The 13,351-nt window shown below is 31.1% G+C and overlaps 1 protein-coding gene across 5 annotated transcripts in view; it reads right to left on the bottom strand.

Moving 5' to 3' along the window:
• Positions 1 to 1,700: 1,700 nt before the first annotated feature.
• The window catches only part of LOC108737447 (protein vein), a 79,688-nt gene continuing 68,037 nt past the window's right edge, over positions 1,701 to 13,351 (bottom strand). Inside the window, exons 2-6 of one of the 5 annotated variants that reach the window (XM_018470299.2) lie at positions 10,686 to 10,857; positions 5,944 to 6,080; positions 4,988 to 5,075; positions 4,124 to 4,182; positions 1,701 to 2,102 (exon numbers count right to left, since the gene is read on the bottom strand). In XM_018470299.2, coding sequence (XP_018325801.1) covers positions 2,056 to 2,102; positions 4,124 to 4,182; positions 4,988 to 5,075; positions 5,944 to 6,080; positions 10,686 to 10,857 — 503 coding nt within the window. In that variant the 3' untranslated portion in view covers positions 1,701 to 2,055. Of the gene's footprint in view, positions 2,103 to 2,586; positions 4,183 to 4,987; positions 5,076 to 5,943; positions 6,081 to 10,685; positions 10,858 to 13,351 lie in introns of those variants that run through there. The other 4 variants (XM_018470300.1, XM_018470301.1, XM_018470297.1 and 1 more) reach the window with 4 other exon arrangements.

Below are 13,351 nucleotides of genomic sequence, written 5' to 3'. Positions count from 1 at the left end.
GTAATAACAACATCGAGATTTTCATAATAAGAAATTTCTAAATTGATTATACATTTATTAATATATGAATTTTAAGTTAATAATGTTGATCTGAATTTCACATTAGTTCCTATTTCGGACGTCTATAAATTTCTCTATATTTTAATTTAGGGTAAATTAAGTAGGCAAGTACTATTTAATTAAAAAATTTCATAAAATGATTAATTTTTAATATTATTTATTTAGTGCATTTTATTTATTCAGTGCATAACCATCCTTTTCTATCTTAGTACTGTTAAGTCTTTAATTAGAATTAGATTTATTATTTAATAAGTCGCTATTTTATCCAAAATAACTTAAAAAAATCGAGAATCAAATAGTCAGATATTTTAAAATTGGCACCAAAAGAAATACGGAAACGACAGTTTATAAGTGATATTCGCATGCTTCGCATAGAGTACACATTGATAATTGTTTCCGTTGATGCCTGAGTGGTTAGCATGTGGTTAACTTTTCTGGGTAAATGTGAATTTTATATTTCATAATTAGAAGCGTTTTTTGAGGTAAGTTTAAGGCAACTTATGTAATTAACAAAACCGAATACATTTTTATTCCTTCTTAGCACGATCATTCTATAAAAGATTACAGGTTGTTTATCTAACCTAAAAGACTTTGAATTTAAATTTTCTAATAAAACATTTGTACCAAATACCGTGGGATTTAACTACAAAAAAATACGTCATAAAAATATGAACAATAGATAATGGATTTATTATTAAATAAATTGCTATTTTATCCAAGATAAATTCAATAATTTAAAAATCAAATAATCCGCTATTTTGAAATTGGCACTAAAAATACTACCGAAACGAGAATTTGTAAGTGATCGCATGCTTTGCATAGAGTTCGTATTGATAATTGTCTTCATTGATGCCTGCTGGTGATTAGCAAGTGATTGGTTTTTATTGGTAAATGTGAATTTTATAACTCACAAGTAAAAGTTGTTTGTGGTAAGTTTAAGGCAACTTATGCATTTAATAAAAATTATACTTTTTTATTCGTACTTGACACTTTTTTCTATAAAAGATTACAGGTTGTTTACCTAACCCAAACGAGTTTGAATTCAAATTTTTCTGCTACAAAATTTTCTATATCTTTTAAGATAAAGAATGAAGTAAAATTCAATATAGGTAATCTTTGCTATAGACAGAAGCATTTAGTTAATTATAGAAAACATTATTATTGAAGTATATTTTTTTAAAAAGTCAGGAATTGTTTCTGTTGATAAAACTGATAAAATTAATATATTACAGTTAATTACCTATAAATTATCGTTTATTATAGAGGGCATATTTCAACATTAGTTGTATTTAATTTAATTTTCGATACACCTTGTGTAAGAAATGGTTTTATATTTAATTTATCTAAGACGCACGAAATAGGACAAGACAAAATTAAGAGATACCTTTAAGATTATAAGCGCACATTGGTTTTTATCCATCTTCAGCTAATAGACCTACATACTGTATTTATTTAATGAGTTTGGTACGTCTGGGTAAAATCAACTGCTTCTGAACCGAACATATACATATAGGTACACCCACTCTTATTACAGGAGGTGTGATAAAAAAAATCATTAATAGTTCGTTCGCCTCCAGATTCAGTCTAAAAGATGTCTAAATTAAGACAAGTGCGAAAATCAATNTTATTATAGTCAGTCTTGAGTGCAATTGATTCATTTGTTTATGTTTATCATCTTTAGTAACAACTATTTTATTCGTCTCTATACCACCTTCTGATTAACAATAATATCAAATTATTAAAAATATATATACTTTTAAAAGGAAGCAGTCATTTTCCCAGAGTTTACATATTGAAAACAATATTTACAAATAATATTGATTGCTTTTTTAACTGAATATTTACAATATTATTAGAATTTTTAAAACAAAATCATCATAATTTGTATTTCTTTGGTATGGATTCCGTTTTTTTGACCTTAGCTACTGACCTCTGTTTCCTTTTCAATTTTCTTCCATTACAAGTTGCGTTTCACGTCAAAAGGTTACATCACTTTCAATCAGGTCTCTGACTGGAAGGTGTAGACCATTCTCCATCTTCAGCTGCAAACATATGTTATTTTTAATAAACTGTTTCACTATTACAAAACTACAAACACATCTCTGGCAAAATATCACTAGAATCACTAAAATCACTTTTGTGTAAAATTATTATTTCTAATTTTATCCCAATTCTTTTTACCAAAGATCTGAATGTATGTGATTTGATAATCTTACTATTAATAGTTAATAAACCTTACGTGACTTAAAAAGCAGGTAAAGCACTTTTCGTAGTTTAATTATTTTGTATATAAATTGCGATTGATATATTGAGTATCTATACTTTTTATACAAGTCACTACTCTGAGACATGAAGTTATAAACCCTTGTTTTCACCTTATCACCACCGTCACCTTATTTTTTCTCCAGTTTCTGTGGGTTATTTAAAAAGAAATAATTTTTAATTTTCTGATAAGCAGTGTAATATTTTGTTCAAAAAAGCCGAGATATTTATATTTAGAAGTAAAGATAATAAAGTAATATATAAAAAATACTTTAATTTCTTTTATTAGTTATTGTCTGTCTGGAAATGATATAACAATACATGTCCATAAATAAGAAAGTGTATCAATGCTACCAGGTGTTTATCATATTTTTTTTTAAATTGAAGTATTCTTGGTATTTTGGTGGAGGCGCATGGGGCGGTGATGAAAAATTGAAAATATGCAAAAAGGGAATAACTTATTCTAACCTTATCCAACATGGAAAGAATTTTTTTGGAGTGATATTCGTATTTTTTGGGGCACCAAACAAACATCGCTCCATTACGTTAATTTATTTATCAAATTTTCAGTCGTTTTAAAATTATACAATTAAAACAATGCCTCAGAGTAGCATCATGTTGCAATAAGCCTAAGCGTTTATAGGTGCGCATTTTGTAAAACGTCTAGGCGTATGACAAAACGTCTCTGAATATGTCAGTCATATTGTAAAATTTGCTGCTTAATTGCAAGTTTTATAAAATGCCTAATGCCTAATAAGTATGTCTCGTTTGTTTCATATTAGCAAATTGTTTAGTGCGATTGGTGCAGAAAGAAAAATTATATAAGAAGAAAGATAACGACGATAAATGACTAAAAATATGTATTAGAAAGACGAATCATGCAAGGAAATATTAGTAAAACATCTGCAACTCACAACAAATCTATTATCTAAATAATTACAATTTTACCTACTTATAATTATACTTGTGTAAATTTAGTGCATAGATTAGTAAAGTTATTTGGAAATTGTTGTTAATTTTTACAAATGTACAAAATGGAGTTTACGTACCTATTTTACAAAAAAGCTAATTCCAGGAAGTCCCGCATATTTCCAAATACACAATACTTTTCCTTTATTCTTTTTTCTTATTTTTTTACTTTTCGTTAGAATAGGTTCAGATACTGTAACTTTTCTTAATAGAGGCGTGCAAAAATTAAACTCCTTTTACTTGTGTGTTTTCACATTCAATGTGAAGTTTATTTAAAATAATTTACAGATCGGTCTTATTACAAAAATCGTCATACCTTATCCAGTAGGTATCTCTGAAATTTGTTGTGAGTATAAGATGCGTTAATAAATAAATATATCTACATGACTTTGTACAAAATTAATTAAATAAAATGAAAAGAACAGAATTCGGTCCCTGACTAATGTTTGAACATTGGTGATGTTAACGTAGCACTTATGCTATCGTATAATAACATTATATAAACATGTATGCGCGCGTGTGTGTGTGTGTGTGTATCGACTGCATAAAATTACGATTTTTTATTAAAATTAACAGTCTTATAAAATACATCAATATGTTTTATACAAATGTACAGAATTCGAGTAAGATAAATTTACGTAGCAGACAATTAATTACAGGACTACGAAACGTAGCCGGAGTATTCTTATTTACAGTAATAATAATTTACAGTAACAAGTAATACAGTCTCAGAATTTGCTATTCTTTCGGTATTGTTTTGTTTTTTAGTCATTTAATGTTTTTCAGCAATAGTATGTCGTAGTTACGCCTACTTTACAAGGAAATGACATACTGGAGTGATTTGTTACATCTTTCTCTTCACAACGCTTGCCCGTGAACCCATCTGGACACCTGAAAATTAAAATTGTAACGTTCATTATGCGCCTTTTAAAACAACACAAAATTTTCTTATCTCCACTTTAAATCAAACAAGTGTCAAAGAAGTAGGTACAAACTTTACTGGGTACTCCTTAATAAACGGTAAAAAATATTAGTATTAACGATAACTGAGGAGGTCGTTGTTTTGCTTTAAAGAGTGCGAAACGATCGGTCACACGGTTCACGCGTGCGTGAACAAATGTATTGTGGTGACTCGTGAGAAGAAAATTCAAAAAGATTGAAAAAGTTCATCGTGACATTCACTCAAAGAGTTGTGTTGAAACTCTTTTTTATGTTTCCAAAAATGGTGAGACTACGTTACTGGTTATGAAATGCGTTAAATTATTAAATGAGATCGGGGTGGCGAGAAATTTATAATTGTAGAGATCGTAAATATAATATCTTGTTGTTTTATCATTATACCTACTAATTAAATTTTTATGTTTTGTACGACTTATATAGGCATTTATTTATTACAGGTGCATGGACTAAAGTGACAACCCTCCTTTCAAATCTGCGTCATCTAGAATGGGGTGAGTGTATTTAATGGGCAATTTTTCTAATTTTCTCTCTGTGATAACAATGTTTTTTAAAAAATGAAGTTGGTGAAAAAATTCGACTTGTATACAAAAGAAATTGATTTTAATGAAGTATATTAGTGTGTTTTGTTGCTAATTCATTAAATTAACTCGTAATTATGGTAATAATTCTGTCGTTTTGTTTCAATACAAATCGATTTTAGGTATTTATTAGTAATTTAATTTAACTACATACTTACCAGCATCCCCTCTCACCAGGCATTACAATCACACAAGTTCCGCCATTTAGACAGAAACTTTCTTTGTACTTTTCCTCGCACTCCTCTACTGAAAGAAAGTAGATTTGTATTAATTGGATGATTTTTTTATAATAATTAAGTTAAAGCCAAAGTATTTTCTACTTTTACTGCCAAAAAGTTCCTACAGTCAATTGTTACATGTTCGATTATCTTTTTAAAAATATGTTGTAAAGATTTATAAAATTTGTTTTGAATACTAAAGACAATAGTGTCTAACCAGTCTTATGATGATCACTAAAGACAACTTTAATTAACTAACGTAACTATAAACAGGTAGATAAACAATAAAAATATTAGTACTTGGTCCCAAAAGATTTAAATCTGATTTCACTAATCACTTTGGATAAAATTAAATCGAGATGTTATGACCTGGGGTCAGTGGAGAAAAAGTTTTGAATTTATTTTAGATACATAGGTCAATTAAAATAATGTCTATAGATTTAATATTTTTTTGAAGAGGGATGAAAAAGAAATGATTTCTCCTTTTCAAATCGTTTTAAATATTAACTTAGTAAATTAGTAAAACTTTACTATCTACGCTCAAAAAAGAAAGTTGCGGTTTTATAGCAATATCAAAAGGATGATTGATGTACAGCATTTTCTAGGAAGTCAATGGAAAACTTTTTGAAATAACAATACTTTCAGTAGATAACAAAAATTCATTTACGGAAAAAATTTGAAAATTATTACAAAGAATCTCATGGTGGTCTGTATCGCGATTTCGATCTCGTTAGATCCCATCAGCGCGTCGCAGACTAACTCTACCTGCTGTCTTAATAGAGCGTTTCGAAATTATTGTTTTAAACGAACAATATTGTAGTAAGCAGACATATTGTTGTATCAGACAAAATCAAAACTTTTCCTTAATCGTAGAAAGAAAAAGGATAGAAAGGTACCGTGTTTTTGCTCACTGTTTGATATCCGAACCGTTTCATTAGCGTGCGTCGTTCTACCGTCGACGCCTCTAGTGACGCACTGGTAGACGCCAGCGTCTTTCATCTGCACACCGTTTATCACTAGCGTCGTCTTCTTTCTGAAAAAAATAGGAATAATCGTTCAAAAAAATTAAACCGGTTAATTTTTATTGATTAATCGTAAAAGTAACACACAAAATTATGTTTTCTATTTATCCTTTATTCTTGGGGGAGGTTGATCTGTACAATTTGTCAGACAAACTTTCTCTGTTTTTTATATCTCTCTCTTTTTATCTACCGAGTGTCCTTTCTCGCCTGTTGTAATGACATTCGTCGGCGCGGGCGGTAAACTCTTAATGCTTAATCTTCCTGGAGAACTAATTTTTATCATATATCTACCCAAAGTACGATGCATTTTGATTTTGATTCTAAAGGATAGTAAAATCCTTTTCTAATAAGTGAAACATTCCCCGGGTAAGAAATTGTATTTATTCGATATTATAGGAAAGGATTTTAGCAACCTTCAAGATATATTTCTACAAATAAGAAGTAAATGCGATTTCTTACCCGAGAGGGAAGGTTGCGCTTTCGCCCCAAAAATCAGAGAAACAGTTCCTTCATTTAACAAGTGAAAAAAAAAATTGGAATACAATTTTGAGGTTTTTAATTTTGTTCAAAATTTCGAATGAAGTCCCGCATATTTCCAAATACACAATACTTTTCCTTTATTCTTTTTTCTTATTTTTTTACTTTTCGTTAGAATAGGTTCAGATACTGTAACTTTTCTTAATAGAGGCGTGCAAAAATTAAACTCCTTTTACTTGTGTGTTTTCACATTCAATGTGAAGTTTATTTAAAATAATTTACAGATCGGTCTTATTACAAAAATCGTCATACCTTATCCAGTAGGTATCTCTGAAATTTGTTGTGAGTATAAGATGCGTTAATAAATAAATATATCTACATGACTTTGTACAAAATTAATTAAATAAAATGAAAAGAACAGAATTCGGTCCCTGACTAATGTTTGAACATTGGTGATGTTAACGTAGCACTTATGCTATCGTATAATAACATTATATAANAATATAATAAATAAATTAAGTACCTTTGGGATCATATTCAAAAGTTTGGATTTACTTCATAATTTAGTAAATAAAGTAGTCGATAGTCTTCTTAAAAAAGACTGAGCCTGATGGCTAATTGTTTTCATCGTTTATAAAATTATTATTTCTTTTACGGCAAAAAGGCAATCGAAAAAGGTCCGAATGTGATTATTTAGATTTATCATCAGTTATAAACTACCTAGTCGGAACAAAGATAATGAATGAAAGATTTGTGTAGTTAGTGGGTGACCTATTTCGTTTTATAAGCATATTTATTTTTATTTCGATGCTCCAACATGATTGACACGATTAAGCAATTGTTTTTAGAATAGAGTTTGGCTGTTTTAAAAAACCTCTTTTCCTGGCCGAGTCAAAACAAACAAGTAATTGCTAAATTGATACAATCTTTTCGCGTTAATCTTCACGTCTGGTTTATGGTTTTCTCGATTTAATGCCGATCTGTAGCTGTCCATGGTTCCGCCGTCGTTTTCTTTGATTTATTCACAATCATCTTCCAAACATGAAAAGTGGCGTACTTTTTAGATTTTGCACCTATAGTTGAGAACATCAAAATTGGCATAGTCCGTAATAAATCTGTAAGAATGGACGTATCTTTTATCTTGTTTCCACTTGGGACTGTAGTCGTTTGCTGCTTGAGTAGTACAGACAAAATGAAAAGAGATAAACGAATAACACTAAGTGGTGCAGCGGTTTGGGGTTGTTTACTTACGCAAAAGGTCAGGGTCCGTTTTATAACTTTGCTTTCGTAAATTCCTGAAAATGTTGAACTTTCTTTAAAGTCTGATACTGACAACATGTCGAAATTTTGCTTGTCTGCATCTCTTTCTGTTACACATTAACTGGTATAATGCTATTCCTTTTTCTTTATTAGTGTCCGCTGCAATTCCTATCTGACATCTCTTTTCTATATTATGATATTCCCTATAACGTCTGTCGTGAATAAAAGTAGGCGTTCTGAAAGCAACCGCTCTAGTCTAGTTAGTAAGTTGAAAGAAGAAAGCGAATGCGACAGTTTTATTGCGGACTATGCCAATTTTGAATGTCTCAACTATAGGTGCTTCAGTTGGGGATTTTATCTTACTTGTAAGTATTAGTATTTGCTTGGAGGGCGTCCAAGTATCACTTAAGCAGGACTAGGGAGAAGGGATTCAATATTTTTTTACCGATTTCTTAGGAGCGCTTTAAATTTGTACTTGGCTTTTTACATGGATACAATTTTTTGCGAAATTGTTGGCCAAAATTCTCTTTCGAATGTGAGATTTTTTAAATTATATTAACGTGAGATTCTGTCAAATATACAAATATATGTTTTCTAGAAAATTATGTTGAAACATAAACAAATTTGATGAGCTCTTTGTTTATTAATCCATGGCATTTATATTTTATTTTATTCATAATGGAGACGTTTTTCCCTGGCGTTTTTGTTTATCTCTAATAAACACTTCGGTAATTAAAAATGAACTAAGTATAGACAGGTAGTTGCCAAAGTTCCGTTAATAAATTTTAATTAAACATAAAGTGCACCTTCCTTCTGTATTTTCTAAAGATACAAACTTGAATTGGCGCCAGCTACTTTAATTTCAAAATCTAGCACAAGTGAAACGACACGGCTGTTGGCATGAATTATTACATAATGGAAATGTACATTATCTTCTAATTTGTACGTCTAACAAATTCACATATCTACGTATAGACCAAAACAAACGCTTTGCTGGGATTTCTCCCCGTTACAATAATTCTAAAATTCAAGTAGATGACTACTGCACATATTGCAACTCTATTTGACAAATTGAATTTACGACGCATCAGGTTACCTACCAATTTTGCGATTCCGTCTTAATAGATCTCTTCAGCACGCCATTTATCAAAACTGTATATGGAGTGCTACTGACCAAGAACTTAATGTTATTTATTAATTAGAAGTACTTTGGAAGTTTTATTTTTTACTTTTATTAATATTAATGACATATTGCCTGTTTGGCAATTTTAAATTTCAATAACTGCTAAATATCTACGGTTTACTTTCTTGTTCTAAAGGCAATTTGCTTTAGAAACTTTGATAAACACTGAAGTAAATTAACGTGTTTGTTTTCACGATTTAATCACAGTATTAACACGTAAGAATCTGTTAGTACATCTGAAATCTACTTCTAATATTTTTATTATGAATACAAAATACATAAAAAATGCTTCAAAGCCCGTTAACTGTTTAAATTGGTTATTAAAATTAGATTGTATTTTTAGTAAATGCCAGTAATCAAATTGGACATTTATCTTGCTCAGAAATTATTATTATTTTTTGTATTGTCATGAATAGAATATGAGTACGTCGAAGGTCGCAAAAGCTCAATAAGTGTAATGTAAAAGGATAGCTTTTTATGTTCTGTATCTTTCTGCTTGCGTTTAACATGACTACTTGGGTCATTCTGTATTGGGAACTAATCTGAGATAGTGTTGTGGCTAAATTTTATTTTGTACTTTCAAAGCCCTGAAATTTGCTCTCAAACAACTGTGATAAGAATCTATTTTTAGTTTCATAATACTGAATAGTTTGTGGTAGCAATATTTCAAATTGGCGAGAATTTTGAAACTGGTTCACGCGGGACATTTACAATTCGCTTGCGGGCAGATACAATATCCCTATCTTCGGTTCCCAATGGCCAATAGTGTATAATATGACTTGGCTGTTGCTCAGTTTGTTACCACCGGGTAACTCAGTTCCTCAGTTCTTAATAGTTTGGGAAAATGTAAGAATCGTCTTTTATTAGCAGAATATTTAGTAAATGTCTATATGAAGGCCCCCACCCCCGAAGGGGGTGGGTGGGATCGAGAGGGGGAATCTCCCCCACCACTGTACCATAAAAAGTTCGTGGCGGTTTCACCCCCATTAATAGTTATGGGAGTTAGATGGGGGTGGGGGTAGGGGGAATCGAAAGAGGGTGGTCACCTGAGTAAAACCCCATAAAAACTTTGCGGCGGCCTCACCCCCATAAAACGTTATGGTTAAGTTGATTATTTTGACAATTTTCATACAATATAATTCAAATAAAATTCAATAAAAAAAATATTTTCAAGCGGGTGGAGGTGGGGGATCGAAAGAGGGTGGTCACTTGAACAAAACCCGATAACCTAACCTAACCTACCCTATTGATAAAGATATTTAAATAATGTTTTATATAACTTTCTCAATATTTTTATGTATTTTTCATTAGTTTTACCTTTGAATATTGTTTAAGAATGACTATATAAATATTTACATGCCTGGAAATGTATAAAAATTGGCATATTTATTAACTTTGAACCCCTATAACTTTTTATGGGGGTGAGACCGCCACGAACTTTTTATGGTACAGTGGTGGGGAAGACCTCCTCTTTCAATCCCCCCATCGGGGGTGGGGTCCATCATCTAAACCTTTACCGAATATTTAAATTCGTACATAGGTATTAAAAAAGTTGAATTTTTATCGCAACAAACGAGCCCCACGTAAGTCTAAAACCACATTTCGACTTACAAGGCCATAATTATAACTTTAGATTGTCATTTTTTTGTGACAAACGAAATGTCTTTTATAAACATGAAAATAATGCTTTCTTTACCTCTTGTAACTGATACGCGTTCGCGCGTTTGGGTGCAGCATGTGTCCGTCTTTACGCCAAAGTACCTTTGGCGTTGGAAATCCCCGGAATTTGCAGACCAGCCGCAGTTTCTTTCCGGGCTTCAGGTTAGGCGTCTTGTTGACGATTGCTGGAATTTTCGGCGCTTTCAACACTGAAACAAAAAACTGCAATTTATAACAACACATCTTCCGTTTCCAGCACATAGGAACTACGGTCATATATTAATTAAGAATATATTTATATGACTATATATACTACTAAATACATAAACATTTAAATTAATATTATATATNATTAATATTATATATATATAACAAAAGCGTTCAGTGACGTATGGTGACTTTTATTAAGGGCTTAGGGAGTTGATGCTGATTGCATTTTAGAGGGCTTATCTATGATGAGGACGAATTATAAGAATTATGTAGGTACAATTAATTAATTAATTAATGCAGTTTTAATAGTGTAAAAATATTTTATGCTATAAACTGTCTTCTACATTTAGATCTAGTAGCCTGGTATATTCTCTAATTGCTTCTCCATAAGTAACTGATTATGTCATTTTGCTAGCGTCTCATGTCAATCTGTACTTATTTTTTAGAAATGTTACTTTAGAAAAAGCTTTTTCAGCTGCACAACTTGTTATCAGCATTGTTACTACGTAAATGGATTTTTAGAAATGGTACAAATTTGGCAAAATGTTTGTGAGATTTGTGAAAGTCCATTAGATTTTGAACTAGCTATACCATGCATATTTCGAGACTAATACCCTTACTTTAATATTCGTAGACATTTTTGCACCCTATTGCGTTATATACGTGCTTACGTTACCGTAGCGATTTCGATCAAATCTAGAGATAGGTACCTGTGTTATATTTAATTAAGGCAAACGACCCTAAACGGGCGGCTTCGCTTTGAACGCGTGTTTTTTGGCGAAAAAGAGTGGACTAAAGGGGGTGGATGTGTGGCGGCTAGGCATTAAAACGCGAATTCTCGGAATGTATTTCAAAGGTAGCACGCGCGCAGAATACTAAGTTCGATGTAACAATGCCATTGAATTCGTTAATAGTTCTGGCCAAATATGCAGCAATGCCGCCGAAATATGCACCGAGATGCAGTTAGGAATGCAGGTGGAGAACATCTACAGTGACGGTGGCGGCGTGTTGTGGCGAATTGTATTTTAATTTTGTAGATCAGAGATCATGCAGGATAAGGGAGCATATCTTCAAGAAAACAGATAGTCGATGTATAGTACGTTCAACAAATAATGTACTAGTTGGCATTCAGAAGTGTTTTATGCAGTCATTGTGCGATTAAATATAATACATAATGTACATAATAACCTGAGCAAGTTGGAACCCATTAATTCATATCTCAAGGTTCCATAAATTAAATTAATAATCTTACAATACAAATTGATGAGGATTACATTTTGGAATGATCTGAAAATATATTTCCCAAAAATGATACGTTGCCTCTGGTGTTTTCGTATTCGAACTTATAACGACACTATGATTTTGATCTTGATCTTTTTGAACATGTCTTATTGTCTTTAGGGAAAGTGAAATCCATAACGAATGAACTTTATTATACTCTTATTAATTGTTTCATCCTTCATGGGTATTCTCAGAAGAAGTATTGATAGCCTTATCTTTTTTATTAATTTCTCGTGTGACATGTGGGCATAGTTTGAAATATTTAGGTGTAAATAAACCTTTTTTTTCTTTAACTACTTAAACCTACTTAAACCTGAACGTTTACTATTGTTTATAGAAAACTCTAGTGATTACAGTAATGACAATAACTAGAAACCTGATGAAATATATACTAGCAACGATATTAACAGCAAGTACGTAAGTACTATAAAGAAAGCAACGCTTTTGTTGTTTCATTCATGAAAATAATCTACATATAACATAAAGTACATTTTACAAAGAGTGATTTTAATATTAATACAAATTAAATAAGTAAACTTTACGTAATCTTCGCTTATTAAAATTACGTTTAAATTTAGTTGGTTATTTTATTTTTTGTTTGATTGACGCGACTATTAATTATGAACCACTGAGGATGTAATATGTTGATATTTTACGGTATATCTTAATCGTATATCTGGTAAGAATCTGCAATTATAGGCCATTAATGGCCCTGTTACTTTGTATGAATTATGGAGTTCGGACCACCCTGCACATTAAATGGTACGTTTGGTAAAAGGTATGACAGTATGCATTTTGACCGAATTTACGTATTTATTAAATTCTTAAGGACTTATGTATGTATGTATCAGAAGCGTTTTCAAGCTTCCTCAACTTTTGAGAATGATTGAAAATGGTAAAACACTTTATTTGTATATGCAGTGGAACTAGGTTGTAGTGAACGCTGGTTATACTGGGTGTTTATTATTAACGAACAGAAAGAACAAAACTTTTCAGTTAAACAAGCATTATTTCGTAGTTGTGTCTAACAAATACATTTATAACGAACGATCGGCTAGAGCGAACGTTTTTGAACAAGAAGTTAGAAGGTACGATTGGTTATAATGAACTAGCGTTTCTTTGTAATTTAAATCCAATTTGACAACTTCTATAACCCATTCATATAGGTATTTGTTTAGAATTAAATTTTCTTCGTTGAGAGTTACAACGCAT

Source organism: Agrilus planipennis, unplaced genomic scaffold (assembly GCF_000699045.2).
Source record: "Agrilus planipennis isolate EAB-ADULT unplaced genomic scaffold, Apla_2.0 scaffold143, whole genome shotgun sequence".
In the NCBI taxonomy this organism is placed as follows: Eukaryota; Metazoa; Arthropoda; class Insecta; order Coleoptera; family Buprestidae; genus Agrilus; species Agrilus planipennis.
Note: the sequence above shows the minus strand (reverse complement) of the source record. Positions and strands in the feature narration are given on the sequence as shown.